The sequence below is a fragment of the Arachis hypogaea genome, chromosome 12, assembly GCF_003086295.3.
Source record: "Arachis hypogaea cultivar Tifrunner chromosome 12, arahy.Tifrunner.gnm2.J5K5, whole genome shotgun sequence".
NCBI classification, from domain to species: domain Eukaryota; kingdom Viridiplantae; phylum Streptophyta; class Magnoliopsida; order Fabales; family Fabaceae; genus Arachis; species Arachis hypogaea.
In genome coordinates, this window is record NC_092047.1 from 120,054,214 (window position 1) to 120,070,437 (window position 16,224).

The 16,224-nt window shown below is 33.2% G+C and overlaps 3 protein-coding genes across 6 annotated transcripts; all 3 read left to right on the forward strand.

Annotated features, from left to right (window-relative positions):
* Positions 1-1,466: 1,466 nt before the first annotated feature.
* On the forward strand, positions 1,467-5,292 carry LOC112728960 (putative white-brown complex homolog protein 30). The gene is made up of 9 exons (XM_025779325.3): positions 1,467-1,731; positions 1,835-1,898; positions 1,976-2,122; positions 2,233-2,267; positions 2,364-2,437; positions 2,525-3,387; positions 3,464-4,365; positions 4,457-4,746; positions 4,825-5,292. Exons 1-9 carry the CDS (start codon positions 1,515-1,517, stop codon positions 5,113-5,115), a joined length of 2,883 nt encoding a protein of 960 aa, XP_025635110.2. The 5' UTR covers positions 1,467-1,514; the 3' UTR covers positions 5,116-5,292.
* A 306-nt stretch (positions 5,293-5,598) lies between these two features.
* On the forward strand, positions 5,599-10,015 carry LOC112728961 (uncharacterized). 4 transcript variants are annotated; one of them, XM_025779326.2, is made up of 9 exons: positions 5,599-6,152; positions 6,853-6,914; positions 7,365-7,464; positions 7,681-7,733; positions 7,959-8,046; positions 8,187-8,803; positions 9,030-9,251; positions 9,328-9,390; positions 9,492-10,015. In XM_025779326.2, the coding sequence occupies exons 2-9, from the start codon at positions 6,864-6,866 to the stop codon at positions 9,711-9,713; spliced, it is 1,416 nt and encodes a 471-aa protein (XP_025635111.1). In that variant the 5' UTR covers positions 5,599-6,152; positions 6,853-6,863; the 3' UTR covers positions 9,714-10,015. The 4 variants fall into 4 exon arrangements, with proteins under 4 accessions (XP_025635111.1, XP_072066442.1, XP_025635113.1 ...); XM_072210341.1 differs by having other exon boundaries at positions 5,835-6,152; positions 6,856-6,914; XM_025779328.2 differs by lacking the exon at positions 7,365-7,464 and having other exon boundaries at positions 5,845-6,152.
* Positions 10,016-13,750: 3,735 nt separating this feature from the next.
* LOC112729495 (auxin-induced protein 15A-like) lies at positions 13,751-15,159 on the forward strand. The gene has a single exon (XM_025779672.3). The coding sequence runs from the start codon at positions 14,486-14,488 to the stop codon at positions 14,894-14,896; it is 411 nt and encodes a 136-aa protein (XP_025635457.1). The 5' UTR covers positions 13,751-14,485; the 3' UTR covers positions 14,897-15,159.
* Positions 15,160-16,224: the final 1,065 nt, after the last annotated feature.

Here is a 16,224-nt window from a genome sequence, read left to right on the forward strand (position 1 = left end):
TCTCACAAGTTGTGTCTCGTGTCTCACCAAATTGGAGGTACATAAATTTAGTGTTTCTGTGTCCTCCCGTATCCTTCGAAAAGTTGTGTCTCACCAAATCAAACAGCAGACATGTGTCACTGTGTCTATCAGTCTATGGATATCAATCAAACACTACCTTAATTTCTGATTAGGTCATTTTTAATTAGAAGTTTGAACTTTGAAACTCTTAATAATTCAGAAGAAGAATTAGAATTAGCTCGTAGTATATATATTTATAAAATTAAAACACAAAACTTTACATATCTCTTTGTTCTGAATTGATATCTTTATGTTGGTATCTCTACAGAAGTGAAAAATTTCAACACTTTAATATAAAGATATAATTTTATATGATTTGAATTATAAAAAATTATTTGTGGTTATTATTGAAAGTCTCCAAATCCGTATTTAATTTAGGCCATAAGTGAAGTAGTAATTTTGTTGGGTTGAAATGAAATGTACCCATCAAAATCAAATTCCAAAGTTAGTACTTTTTATGAACGTGCATATTTGGTAGCTTACACATGAATTTTTGTGCTTAACGGTTGTATCAAATTGAATTAATAATATCCCAGTTGTGAAATATTTGCATGCAAATTAAAAATCCATGCACGTCCCTCCAATTTAGGCACCATTTTCTCTCCTCCATTTCTTCATCCCAAAACAAGGACACACTTCCCTTCTCACATTTCATTCCCACAAACACAAAAAATGAAACTCCTTTCTCATCATCATCACCGTTTTCCACCTCCTCCGATCCGATACATCTTCATTATCACAATTCTATAGTAATATTCGATTCATCTATTTGGATTATTACTGATAAGATTTAACATAAGAGTTATATAGCGGAGTTAAGGTTGCTTAACACAACCTACAACCTTAAATGACAAAGTTCTGAGTAATAACATACATACATGGCATGGTCATATTGTTGATTTGGTTTGGTGTGTTGTGGAAATGAATGGGATGAGGAATAATAATGGTAGTTCTTATTCCTCCTCGGTAGCTACTCTTGTTTTCTTGGTGTTGTTTTTTGTATCATTGAGTTTGCTACCAACTAGGATTCAATGTGCGGATCAACCATATGTAACCTCGTTTTATGCTGAGGAAATCTATAAAGAACTTCAGAGTCTTGCAACGCTTTTTACTAGCGACATTAGAAAAACTTTAAGCTTCTGCATAAAGGACATGTGAGTTATATATATATGTATCTATATCTTCCTTTTTCCTCTATGATTCTTCTTAACTACATTATTGTTTCTATGTTTCAGGAAAAAAGATTGGGAGGAAGCTTTTGATTTTAAGGGGAGGTTAGACTTTGTGGATTCTTGTGTAAAGAAAAAAGGTATGAGTTGTTGAATTAAGTATTGAGTGATGGATGTTTAATAATAATAATGATAATAACATGGTTAATTTTGATTACTGAATCAGGAGATTTCAGAGATAGAATATGCACTTCAGTTGAAATAAGGTACTATTTTCAGAGTTTTATGGATACAACAGGAACTACATCTCAGAGTTATGTGAAACCGAACAAGAATTGCAATCTGTCATCATGGGTTGCTGGTTGTGAACCTGGTTGGGGATGTAGTGTTGGAAGCACTGTTGACCTCAAAAAGGAATTACCTGAGATTCCTTCTAGAATTGATAATTGTCAACCTTGTTGTGAGGGTTTCTTTTGCCCTCAAGGCTTGACTTGCATGATACGTAAGTATGTGATGCTATGCTTCTCTCCATGTTTCTTAACTTTACATACATTATTAGTAATAATTATTATTAATCATCAATTAGTTGCTGTCATTTCATGCAGCTTGCCCACTAGGCTCTTATTGTCCAATTGGGAAACTGAATACAACCACTTCAACATGTGAACCGTAAGTTGTAATTAATAGCATTCATTATTAGACTTGGTTCATATGTATTCATTACTATTATAATGTTTGTTATGCAGATATAGCTACCAGATACCTGCAGGAGATCCAAACCATGCATGTGGAAGTGCAGATGTATGGAGTGGAGTTGTGAACAACAGTGATATCTTTTGTGATCCAGGATCATATTGCCCAACTACAACACGTAAAGTGGCTTGTGATCGTGGGTATTGTTTTCTTTCATCTCCTCTTATATGTATATTGTATCATTCTTCTTATAAGTATGTTTGTTAATAGAGAAATACTGTTTCTTATTACCTACATTTCCAATTTTCAGATATTACTGCAGAAGGGGTTCCACTCGCCAAAATTGTGAGTTTTTTTTATTTGGTTAAGCTCTATATGTTAATATGTAGTTTGTATTTTGAATGAGAAGATAAAATTAATTTGAATTGTTCACTTTTACAGCATGCTCCATGTTGAGTTCCTGTAAAGCAAACACAGAAAGCCCAAATATGCATGCTTATGCTGCTTTGCTTATTGTAAGGACTAAGTAGATTATGAAATATGAAATATCTAATCATATATATCTTAAAATTTAGTCTCAATTATCATTGTTTGGTGTATAGGTTGCACTGAGTACTCTGCTGATCTTCATTTACAACTGTACTGATCAAATTCTAGCAACAAGAGAAAAGCTAAAGGCGGATTCTAGAGAGCGAGCTGCCAAGCATGTGAAAGAGATTGCACAAGCAAGACAAAGATGGAGATCAGCCAAAGATAGCATTACAAAGAAGAAAGGTTTGCAAGAACAATTAAGATCCTTTTCGCGCCGAAAATCCATGAAACAGGACACTACTAATCCTGCTGCTGCTGCTTCTCCTCTGCCACCTTCGGACAACTCTTCTGAGAAAAAGGAAAGCAACCTCACAAAGATGATGAACTCGGCTGACAGTGATTTGAACAGCAGCGAAGGATTCCACTTGAACATTGGAGATAAGAACCTGAAGAACAAGCAACCAAAGGGTAAAAATCTGCACACACAAAGCCAGATTCTAAGGTATGCTTATGGGAAGATTGAGAAGGAGAAAGAACAAGAACAGAGCAATAACTTAACATTCTCTGGAGTTATATCAATGGCTACTAATGTTGATGAAGAGATTAAAGCAAGGCCAGCCATTGAAGTTTCATTCAAGGATTTGACTCTAACTTTGAGAGGGAAAAAGAAGCATCTTCTAAGGTGTGTGACAGGTAAACTGATGCCTTGTAGAGTGTCAGCTGTGATGGGACCCTCTGGAGCTGGCAAGACCACTTTTCTTTCTGCTTTGGCTGGCAAAGTTAGAGGTTGCACCATGACTGGATCTATTCTTATCAATGGCAAACATGAATCCATTCATTGTTATCAAAAGATTATCGGTTTTGTGCCTCAAGATGATATTGTCCATGGTAACTTGACCGTGGAGGAGAATCTTCGCTTTAGCGCAAGATGCAGGTACATGAATAGTTATATATCTAAGACGTAGATTGAACATTAGGACTAGTAACTAACTGTGATTGTGATATTGAAGGTTGTCAGCAGACATGGCAAAAGCAGATAAGGTTCTGATTATAGAGAGAGTAATAGAGACATTAGGACTGCAAGCAATAAGAGATTCCCTTGTTGGGACAGTGGAAAGGAGAGGAATATCAGGAGGACAAAAGAAGCGTGTGAATGTGGGATTAGAAATGGTGATGGAGCCTTCACTATTGATATTAGATGAACCTACAACAGGTCTTGATAGTGCTTCATCCTCATTGCTTCTTAAAGCTCTTAGGCGTGAAGCCCATGAAGGGGTTAACATATGCATGGTACTTCACCAACCAAGCTATACATTGTTCAGAATGTTTGATGATATAATATTTCTAGCCAAAGGGGGGCTTACTGCATATCATGGACCAGTGAAGAAAGTTGAGGAATACTTTGCTAGCATTGGAATCCCTGTCCCTGACCGTGTGAATCCCCCTGACCACTTCATTGATGTTTTGGAAGGTATTGTGAAGCCTTCTTCCGGTGTCACATACCAGCAGCTTCCCATCAAGTGGATGCTCCATAATGGTTACAATGTTCCTCCTGATATGCTTCATGTAATGTCTGAAAACCATGATCCTGAATCTTCATCCAAGGGTGAAGCTGAAGGTGGTGGTGAAGAGCAATCAGAGCATCATTGGGATAGTGTTGAGATAGAGAAAGATCATGTAGACTCAAACTTTTTGATCGTTAAGGATTTGTCCAATAGAAGAACACCTGGTGTATTTCGACAATATAGATACTATCTTGGCAGGGTTGGTAAGCAGCAACTACGAGAAGGAAAATCTCAAGCAGTTGATTATCTACTTTTGTTAGTTGCTGGTGCGATCTTAGGAATGCTAACTACAGCCAATGATGAAACGTTTGGTTCCCTTGGATATACATTCACAGTTATTGCTGTGTGTAAGTTCATTTCAAACATACACAATAAGGGACTAGGGACATGAATTCATTCATATATTTATTGTTATTGTTGTTGTTGTTATTGTTGCAGCTCTACTGTGCAAGATTGCAGCTCTTAGATCATTTTCACTTGACAAATTACAGTACTGGAGGGAAAGTGCATCAGGGATTAGTAGTCTTGCTCATTTTATGTCCAAAGACACAATTGATCTTTTCAACACAGTAATCAAGCCTGTGGTGTATCTATCCATGTTCTATTTCTTTAGCAATCCAAGGTCAAGCTTTGCAAGTAACTATGTGATTCTGCTTTGCCTTGTCTACAGTGCTACTGGCATGGCTTATATATTAGCAATTTACTTGGCTCCTTCTGCTGCACAACTGGTATGGAAGGAATCAATATCTTTCTTACTTTCTTTCTTTCTTTCAGTATCTCAATTTGTTTTGATTACTTGTATGTAGTGTTCAGTGCTATTTCCTGTGGTTATGACTCTGATTGCAAGCCAAAAGAGAGACACAACACTGATGAAGATCCTAGCAAAACTGTGCTACCCAAATTATGCATTAGAGGCCTTTGTAGTTGCAAATGCTGAAAGGTACACAGGAGTGTGGCTAATTACACGTTGTAGTTCACTTAAGACTAATGACTATAATGTGAACGAGTGGATTATGTGCCTTGTAATCCTCATTCTCTATGGAATACTCTTCAGAATTCTCGCCTTTGGTTGTCTCTTGATCACACAAAGGAAGTAGTCCTCATCCATCATCCCTAATGCACATATTAAACATGTTTATAATACTATTAGTAGAATATGTGATTAGCACTAATTACTAATTAGCATTCTCTTGTTGTCATTACATATTTTAGGCCCTTCATTCCCTGTATAGACAAGAATTAGTCAGTGGAAAAAAGTTAGAAATTAATACTTTTATTTTATCTCTTCAATCCAATTATCACTCCCTAGAATGTGCTTATTACTGTGGTTTAAACTTCAAAGTGTGTATTTTCCTTAAAAAGTAAAAATTTAATTTTAATTAATTATAAAATTAAAGATAAAAATTTAAATACAGTTAATTTTAGATGAAGTTGATAATTAAAAACCGTTAGATAATTTAATTAATTTAATTAAATTTTTATTTAACAATTCTTTATTATTAACTTTAGGTAAAGCCAACTGCACATTAGATATCTAAGTTTCTATCAAAATTAAAATGAGTTGCATGTAGTAAGTAGTAGGTGATAAGAGTGGTGAGTAGACATGGACACGAGAAAAACGCGAAGGCGCAAAATAAGCGAAAAACGACGTCGTTATGTTGCAACTTGCAAGTGGTGGCGGCGATAGCGTGCTCGATGGATTTTCTGACAGTACAGCGCCGCGAACGAGAAAGAGAGAAAAAGACCTCATGCACTCAACATCTGACACGTGTCACTCTCCACAATTATCAAACAGAACTTGGTTACTGTGAAAAGTTTTTTAGTTTGCAAATTTGATAGTTAAGGAGTTAAAAACACTTGTGCACTTGAATCAACAATTTAATTAATTATTTTCTCGTATATGTTTCAGATTAAATTAAATTTTAGTAATAATTAAGAAAAAGAAAACGAAAAACTAGCGATTGATTCCATCGAATAAAAACACGGCAGCTTCAGTTCTATTCTATCCCTTCGTTTCGTGTCGCTTTTTGGCGGTTTCAGCATTTTTCGGTTTCGAACATTCTCTAATCTCTCTCTTCTCTCTTTCTACGGATTTCAATTCATTTCTTCTTCTTTTTTTTTTTTCTATCCTGAGGTTAGATCTTCATCCTTGTTACTACTCTTCTCTACTTTCTGCTATTCATTAGTTAGATCTTGATTTCTACCTCAATTTGATTCTGGTGCTGATTTTTTATTTCTATGTATGAGCTTTAAGATCGGTTATTTCTCTGTTGATTGCTTTACTTGCTGAATAAATCAGAGATTGGGGATTTTTTTTCCTTGTAATTTTCACTACTTCGATTTTTCTGAATTAGCTCAATTTTACTGAGGATAAAAAAATGAGCATAGGAAATGGTAGCTGTGCATAGTGTTGTGCTTTTGATTGATTTGTGTATAATTGAGTTAGAGGCTTGTGTGTTATGCATGAGCAATCATTTTGGTTTTTCAATGATTTTTCCCCCGATATCAATGGAATCTGTGTTGGTGGCACTTTTGCATGCGTTTTTTTTTTTTTTTCCTTTTCACTTGCTTGGAGCACTTTTATCTTCCCGTTTGTTCTGAATTTTGAAGAAATCTCTGATTTTGAATTACAATGGTGTTTATTTTTGTGTTGATATGCTGATAGAAAAACAATGATAAAGGGGCAGTCAATTCAAATTGATTATATCTGTATACATTGTAGTAATGTTAAGGGCGAATGCTAGCTTTTGTTTTCTACAAACATGTATTTTGTCTTTGAATATGAATGAGTTAGAAGATTAAACTGATGCATGTTGACATTGTATAATATTCAGTAGAATATGCGATGGATCAGGATGAAAAGTTGCGGAAGTGTTCCAATATGAAATGCCAAAGGGTAAGGACATTGGTTGAAATTGTCATTTCTCTGTGCATATATAATTGCAAATCGTTTAACTCATCCTGCTCTTCGCATTCTTCCCTAATTGAAGCACACCTCTGGATTGAGTGTTGACAAAAATGTATGCTCTGTTAACTTAAATTGAATAATGTTGAAGTAGGCACAAACCTTAGGTATAATATAATTTGATTGTTGTTCACTTGTTGAAACGATTCAAACACGTTTTTTTTTTTCCTTTAAAAAATTATGAGTAAATTGTATTTGCTCTGCGAACTAGTGCAAGTCAACTTGCAAGCCTGATTTGAATAGTGTTTTTGTATGAACATTGAACACTCATCTGAATTTATGTCATTGTTTTGTAATGGTCTTCTTGAATTAACTGTGAACAGCAATGTGGCATTTCTGAAGGTATATGATTTATGATTTCTCTATTTCACATTTCCTTAGGTTCAGGTGGATGAATCATCTGTGCCTGCTCTTAAAGATGAAGCAATGGAAGTTGACCATTTTCTTGCAGAAAATAGAAATGAGCATGTCTCAGTAGATGGTATATTGTAATCTATATGAGAATGACGGAAGGAAATGCTTTGATGTTGAAAATGTTTCCTTTGGATCTTAATTGGATTTAAAATTGATTATTAATTCTATATCGATATTGTGATTATTTTTTTAGGACAATGGGAATTTGCTTTCAGACTTTATTTGTAATTTCCCAAGTTATTTGTGATGTTCAATCTGATAGTAGTGTGTGTACATTCATCAGGTGGTTTGGATATTCATGCAGCTTTCAATGGAAAGGATGACTTGGAGATGGAGGTAATTGTCTCTACTAACAGTTATTACTAGGTGATGTTGAAACTAGTAGTTCAAATATATTGAACTTAAACTGCTTGATGATTGAGTATTTGAAATTTGAGGCTATCATGGTATATTTGTATGTTGCCTCATCTAATGTTGAACAGTATATTTTCCCCTTTTCTTATTTCAAAAATTTTCCATGCCCATATTTTGTTAGTATGAACATTGTCTTAATATTCTTAGGTCCTTGATGGATTTTTGGATGATGTTGAAATCGATGACCTTGAAGGAACTGATGTTTTCTCTGGTGCATGCGAGGAGGTTTTTTTTGGTAAATAATTAAGTAACAATATCTTATAATGATATGATATTCAAATAGAAAAGAAAAGAACAAGTCTTTGCCTTGTTATTTTCGTTAAGCTTTTCCTTTTCAAATATTGTATTTTGTAATTTTATCTTTCCAATCTACAGATTTTGAATTTGACAGCAAGGCTGAGGTGCTTGGCCCTGGTCCTTGTGAAGGTTCCCTTCTGCAAAACTCAACTTCAGAAAGTCATTCTTCAGAATTGAGTGGAAGCAGCATTGTTGGTTGGGTATCAGAATCTACAAAACTACCCATTGCACAATCTGAATGCAAAAATAATCCTCTAGATGATGTAGTATCCTATCAATCACGTGGTGCCTTCAGGAACAATCCTCATCAACCGGCAAATGAGGATTGCCTGTACAACATTTCACTCGACATACCGCATCTACATCAGTTGAATAATGATCATCATTTGGCTGGTGGTATATTATATTGTAAAAGGGAAACGGGTTCAATTGAAAAGAGTCAACCTACTGCACTTAAAGAGAAGAGATTCCGAAAGCCTACTCTTAGGTACATTGAAGAGACTTCAAATTCAAGGTCAAAGGAAAAGGTACCAACTGCTGGTACAAAAAGAAAACATTCAAGTGCCTCATCATGTGATGAACTTCATATAAGAATTAAAGCATTGAGAAAGATTCGAGTTGAGAAGTCTAGTAATGGAATTAGTGATGTGACAATCCCAAAGTTGAAAGCTCACAGGGGCCGACCAAAGAAAGAGGTAGGGTTTTATCTGAAAAGAATTTTTCTCATTGTGCATCCCTCGTGTCTTGCTTGTTTCCAAGTGGGGCTTAGATTCATTGTACACTATTTCTCAATTACAAGATCAATAATCACCTCTAGTTTGCTCGTAATTCTATATTCTAATATTATGTTATTCATTTCTATATCTGCTTTTATTACTGGACATTATTCTTTTTCATTTAACAAGGCATTTGTTTTTGTAGAAACTTGATGATGAGGAGGCATTTTCCTTGGACTCTGAGGATGAATGTTTGACACCAAAAAGATCTAAAAAGAAAGATCGGAGAAAGCATCAGAGGATGTGGACTCTCTCTGAGGTTATTAAGTTGGTTGATGGCATATCTGAATATGGAGTTGGTAGGTGGACGGATATAAAGAGGTTTTCATTTTCTTCTTCAAGCTATCGAACACCCATAGATCTCAGGGTACTTCACAAAGCCTTGTCTATTTCAATTGCTTCCTTCTTTGCAAACCAGAGTTTTCTAAATGTGATTTCTGCAGGACAAGTGGCGTAATCTTTTAAGAGCCAGTTCCATTCAGACAAACACAATAGACCAGAAAGAGGTTAAATTTCTTCCTTTAAGAAAATTTGATGATGTATTACAAATATTTCAGTTAGTTCTATTGAGGTGCCAATATATGATTACAATCATTTGTGGTTGCAGGATGATCAAAATGATGATCATACTTTACGCCCCCTACCATTTAACGTGGCATGCCGTGTGCGTGAATTGGCTAAAATTCACCCGTACCCAAGGCAACGCGGCGGCTCAAAGAATTCTCGCGGTAGCAAACTTGGTACTTCTACTTCAGTTAGTCAAAGTAAAGATTCTCCTCCCATTGGCCAGAGCAAAAGAAATATACGGAGGAAGTGTACTTACAAGTGAAACTCCCTCTGTAACAGAGGTGAATCCATAGTCACAAAAAATCTTGTTGAAATTTAGATATATCATTTGCACAGCTATATACATTTAGTAGTTTCTGTTGGTCTTTTACAAAGGCATAGAAAATTTTTTTAGTTGTAAACTTGAGGAATTATTAGTTGGCTCCGCTCTACATAAATTTGCCATGGTTAATGCCTAATCCCTGCAAGAGTATGATTTCTTAAATGATGTCTGATATGTTTTAAAACCAAGTTTAGATGTAAAACATTTGACATCATGATGAGAGAAGGGTGTTATGAGCTTCATCTTGCAGCATTTATCTTCTTTTCACACACAAAATATCGAGTTGTTTGCACTCTTGTTTTTTCCTTTTGACACCTAGGGAATTTTACTCCCCTTTATCATTAACCTATCCTTCATTTTATTCTCCACTTTTTTTTACTGTTACGAGAGGATTCAATTCTTTAGAAATTCAGAGATGGCACGACTAGCTAAGTAACAAAATAAGAGTACTACATAAATGTGTTTGCATTAGTTGAATATTACAAATGATTTCACATGAAATTGTAGAGAGCAGCAAAGACGTTAAGCTAGCTAGAGAGAGAGAGAGAGAGAGAGAGAGAGAGAGAGAGAGAGAGAGATTAAAACTTGAGGCGTTGTTGTGTGCAAAGCAAGTTCTCAAAAGAGAAGAATGAAGAGTAAGTAAGTATGCTTCCTATAGGGAAGCATGGAGAGGTGTTGATTGTGAGATATGGGAGATGGGAACACAAATGATAGTGTCATCCAAAATGACAGCTCAATAGAACAGATATATGCACGTGGTATGGAAACAAAAGGGAAAGGCTGTCTAATCATAATCACAATCATTTTTTACACGAATAGACTCATCATTTGATTTGAATTCAGTTCATCTCTAGCTATAAATCTCTCTCGTTAGATATAGTTCATGACATGGCATCGAAGTTTTATATCCAAAAAATCTAGATTTCAATTCTTGATGAATTTCAAAAGTGAAAAGAAATAGCGTAAAATAAATAAAAAAAGAAAGAAAGTCTATATAAAAATCAAACAAATCCAAAAGAATTTCTTGTTTAAGAGAAAGTGTTAAAAACTGGAGAGGATCCATTTCCCATTAGTTCGTGGCCCAACCCTCATGTGCACCATTTCTACAATGACCCTAATCATCATGGACCTTATCATCACTTGTCCTATAGTGTACAATTCCATCATCATTCTTATCTTTTTCCTTCTTACTGTTCTTGTAGTTTTAAATTCCTTTTTTTCCCGGGTACTGTAAAAGGAAAAAAAAAAGTGCATAGATTGTTTTTGAATCAATATTCCGCGTAGTTTGGCATGGTGCCTTGCATGTGACATAAATTACAAGTATCTTAATTGTTATGGGGAATTTGGACAGCAAAGGATGCAGAACAACCTTGATGGCATTTCAAAATAATATGGAATATATTATTGAGAAGTGCATTGTTCATCCAATGAAGTGCTTCCGTTTTAAAAATGATTTTAATATATAACTCTAGTTTTGTGTCTTATCTAGAAGAAGAAGAAGAATAGTGTTGATGGCAGTTTATTACTGCAGAAGAAGATAGATGATGCGTGAAACTGAAGTTGGTATTAATTATTGTAATTTGAACCAACCTAGCAATGGCCACATGTGTCTTAAAGGGGATGTATCAATGTGCTGGATCTCAATCATCTCTCTGACCCTTCTGCATCCAAAAAGGGAAATCTCTTATATTGTCTCCCCATTCCCACAACTACTCTCTTTCACTCTATATTAATGATTCATATTTTCCACTTTAACAATTATATTTTAAGTTGATTCACTGGTCAACTTATTAATACGTTTAAATAAATATTGGGAATTTGAATTACATTTTATATATGTAAAATTTTTTTTTCCAATAACAAATAACAAATCCTTAAATAGAGGTTAAATTCACGATAAAATAATCATTGGCCTACCAGACTAAAAAATATTATAAAAAATTATAGAATAAATATTCAACTCGGTCCTTATCCATTTTTACAAAAGATAAAGCAATTCCTATCCAAAAACAAAGAACACTTCTACCGTCAACATTTTTTATTTTTGGACACCCTCTGTTAAAAAATTCATTACATAATAATAAAAATTAGTTTTGTGGGAATTTTATTTGTATTTTATGGGGTTTTAAATCTCCACAAACTATTAATAAGTTTGTTTTTGAAAAATTTCCTCACCAATTGTGGTTAAGTGAAGAAAAACCATTGATGAAAATGATGTCGCAACAAAAAAGTGATTGTAGTACAAATACCTTTTAAAGGAAAAAAAAAAAGTAAAATCGAATAAGAAATGAAAGAAGAGAACTTTAATTTTGATAATATTGGTATTGGTGATGATGACGGTAGAGGAGATAATGATGATGATAAAGTAATAAAAATAATAGAGGTAGGAATGATAATAATGAGAATAAAAAAAGTAGTGATAATAGTAATAGTAATTAGTTATATTGTTAAAAAGAATTTTATGTTAAAATACAAATAAAACTCCCACAAAACTGAATTTTGTTATTATTTAATGAAATTTTTAACAGATGGATCGTATTGTCCCAAAATAAAAAAGTTGATAATCGAAGTGTCCCCTTTTTTTTGGACAGGAATCGTTTTGTCCTTCATGAAAATAGATAAAGACCGAATTGGTATTTACTCAAATATATATATATATATATATATATATATATATATATATATATATATATATATATATATATATATATTCAACCTAAAAAATTGGAGATAATAGACCACCTTTACAACCATACCCTAACTCTTATTAGATATGCTAATAAATTGCAATGGTTTAATATTTTATAAACTAAAATATGATACTGTTCTATTTTTGAAGAGGTGAATAATGAATGCATAACAACAAATCAAGACATATCATAGATCATAGAAAATAAAATCAAAGTCCAATCTACATTTTGGGTCAAAGTTAAATGTAGTTTTCACTTTTGAGGGAAAATGTAAAGAATCCGATCCGATCCATAATGTCCATTGAATCTCGTGTGTTGTGCTCACAAGAAGCATATTTTCGTATCCACCCCTTTGCCATGCATATGCCCATTTCCTGAATTCCTTGGAACTACAAAGCTAATGAAAACTCAAACTTATCCTAGATTCATCTGCAGAACATACATACCAGCTGACACTTTTAAAGTTTTAATATTTTGTACGGATACTCATACTAGTACCAATATTTATTTGGTCCTTAGAATATAATAAATAAATAAATAAATAACGCTATATGGCAAACTCCGACTATAATCTATCCAGATTGAGAATAATAAATTCACATCTCAATCCATGCATAGAAGCATCCAATACTGAGATTGACAAAGACACTAACACTACTTACAGTTAGTTAATTAATAATGCAATATACAAATCTTTTTCTTTGTTTTTTTCCGTGGTCTTGATGCATTGTATAAATCTAAAACGTGATTCATAAACCATGTAGCTCCATTTTTCGTAAGAATTGTTGTTTCAATTAAGATTCATTAGAATTAGCTAATGAATTATAACTCAAATGATATAGTCTCTCCATGTTCAATTAAGAAATCGCGGGTTCGAATCTCCTTATCTTTTTTAAGTTAAAGAAATGCGCATCATCCATCTACCAATTATTTAGAGCTAAAAATGCTAATATCAATATCAACATGCAATTAAAAATTCTAGTAACGAAATTTTGACCCTTGTGTTTTTCAATCATCTCCATTAACATCCGCAGCCAGCCAGCCACCATGCATAATCCACTATATATAACACTATACTATTAAGTATTAATCCAAATCTTTACAGCATTGTGGCAATTAAAAGCAATATTATATCACCGACTTTTTTGCACTTAGCAGTACGAAAAATTTTCAAGAATTACGACTCAAAAAGGAAAGTTGAAGCCACCCTATGAAACACGAATCTGAATAAAGTTCCAACATGTGTCATAAAATAAAAATTAGCCATCCCAAGTGGATTTTGCACTTAGCCCAAGACACTTATCCCATTCCTCTACTCTCTCTTTCATATCTTATCTTTATTTTTATTTTTTCTTCTCCTTCATGTTGTGGGGTCTCAGCATTGTGAGAGGGATAGTGAATCATAAGCTCCATACCCTTTCAAGAATTGCAGATAGAAAGCACTGAATCCTTCACTTCTTCCAATCCTAGGAGGCAGGGGTGTTAATCAGTTATACATACATGATGATGATGATGGTAATGATGATGATGATAACATTGATGTATACATTTTTATATATATGTACCTGTACCTCCCTAAAATAATCATTGGCAGCATGCATGATCGTACATTTTCGTATAATCAAAATATTCAATTTTCTATATCTATATAAAAAGTAGCTTTAAAATTGATGAACATGGGTCAGCAACTATATAGTATACCATAATATATGTAACTGGCACACATTTATTTATTTAATTAAAAAAAATAATAACAAATAATATATTTATATTATCAATAGCATAGGCTTCCAATCATGTCAAACATTAATGCTCTTCATTGCATTGGTTTTTCCACTTCATCACATGCCAATGCCACAATTATATAAACCTTTGTAGCTTCTCTCACTCTCTCCAAGTAATACTCATTGCACTTCTTTTGAATCTTTTCCTCTGTTCTTATATGATCTCTCTCTCTCTCTCTCTTTCTATATTTAATATCTATATATCATTCATCAACAAGTAGTTAAAATTCTAAGAACTATGAAGACAAGGTTTCTTAGAGGGTGCCTTAACAAGTGCAAGAAAATGGGAAGCAAAGTGATACCTTGTACTACTGTGTCTGATTCTTGCGACCAATGTTACCTTAAAAAATACACTAACTTGTGGCCTTCATCTTCTAATTCATTGGATAAGAGATGCTCCATTCCAAATGATGTTCCAAAGGGTCACTTGGTAGTGTATGTTGGAGAAGAACACAAGAGATTTGTGATCAAAGTTGCATTGCTTCACCATCCACTCTTTAGGGCCTTGTTGGATCAAGCTCAAGAAGAGTATGATTTCATTGCCGATTCCAAACTATGCATTCCTTGTGATGAACACATCTTCCTCAGTGTTCTTCGCTGTGCAAGTTCTCCACAGAATGATCGTGTGTGTTTCTGTCTTTATCTCTGAGAGTAGTAGTCTTATATGAACATATATAATTTTTGTATACATATATCTCTTCAATCTAATAAATTCTAGGAAAATAATTTATTATGTATAAATAAGTGACGATCTCAATTACATTAGTGGGAAGAATATGACAAATTATGTGTTAATAATGGGCCGGGGAATTTCGATTGTTTGATTAATAAATTTAGTAGCAGTAATTGACTAATTTCTATCATCATTGGATCATTTACCATATCCGTTATGGCCAATTCTTCTATGTCTTTAACTTTAGTGCCGAAATTGTTGAAGTTGTTTTTTGTAGTAAGTTTTAAATATTAAAAAATTATTTATTTTTATATTTTTTAATTTAAATATTAATTTTTATCTCTTTTTAGTAAGTTAGGCAAGTGTATATAGACACCATAGCATACACCATCTATTATATTCATCAATTATTAAAGAGTGAAAATCTTGTATTCATAATATTTTTGAATCGGGTTTGGCTTGGCAACATTTTTTACAGAGATGTTTGTACTTTTAAACAATTTTGAGTTTGGTAAATAAAAAAATAATGTATTTGTGATTGTAGGCAGCTTTTGAAAAATAAAAATATTTTTTAAAAATAATTAAGGTAAAACATTTCAAAAATAGTTATACTTATCAAAATTAAAAAATCTAATATAATCTTATTCGTTAATTAATATTTAAATTTAGTTCTTCTATTATAATATTTTTATATTTTAAAAGAATATATAATCTACTTTAAAAAATTAATCAAAATAAAATAACACATTCATTTAGATAAATATCTAATTATCTATCAAAAAGAACTTCATCTCTTTACCATGTTTCCTTTTCACCATGCACTTAATATAATGGTTATTCTATGTTTTTTTTTAAAGGGTTTATTCTATTGAACCTGTGCTTTGTATGCTAGGGTATATGCATAGTTAGTCATTTAAGCTCTTTTTCTTTCCCGGTTCTGGTCAATGCGCCTAGCTGTTTGTGTTTAGTGGTAGCATTTTGAAGCTGAAAAATTTAGTGAGTGATGCTTTCAGCAATGAATAATGAAAATTATAAATTCATAATGCGATGAGAGAAAAGAGCATAATAATGGAGGCAAATTGACAAGGCATTGTCACCATTCAGAAAAGTTATCGATAGAAAAACTTGGTCCACGGTATGTAGTTCGTGTTTTCAATGGGAAAAGTAGGATAGTTCTTTCTCACAAAAGAAACCATTATAGGAAAGAGGCCTTAAGTATTAATTAGATTATGGGTAAACGATAAACCACTAAACTAACAAAAATAATTTTGATCTATATGAACGATAAATAAGAAAAAAAATAA

What these genes read in the sequence shown, in the direction of transcription:
- LOC112728960 (XM_025779325.3), top strand. Translation starts at nt 1,515, where the DNA reads ATGGATACAACAGGAACTACATCTCAGAGTTATGTGAAACCGAACAAG. An exon ending in ACCACTTCAACATGTGAACC is followed by an intron (nt 1,899 to 1,975) that starts GTAAGTTGTAAT and finishes TTTGTTATGCAG; the next exon opens with ATATAGCTACCAGATACCTG. An exon ending in AAAGTGGCTTGTGATCGTGG is followed by an intron (nt 2,123 to 2,232) that starts GTATTGTTTTCT and finishes TCCAATTTTCAG; the next exon opens with ATATTACTGCAGAAGGGGTT.
- LOC112729495 (XM_025779672.3), top strand. Translation starts at nt 14,486, where the DNA reads ATGAAGACAAGGTTTCTTAGAGGGTGCCTTAACAAGTGCAAGAAAATG.
- LOC112728961 (XM_025779326.2), top strand. Translation starts at nt 6,864, where the DNA reads ATGGATCAGGATGAAAAGTTGCGGAAGTGTTCCAATATGAAATGCCAA. An exon ending in TGAGCATGTCTCAGTAGATG is followed by an intron (nt 7,465 to 7,680) that starts GTATATTGTAAT and finishes TACATTCATCAG; the next exon opens with GTGGTTTGGATATTCATGCA. An exon ending in GAACACCCATAGATCTCAGG is followed by an intron (nt 9,252 to 9,327) that starts GTACTTCACAAA and finishes TGATTTCTGCAG; the next exon opens with GACAAGTGGCGTAATCTTTT.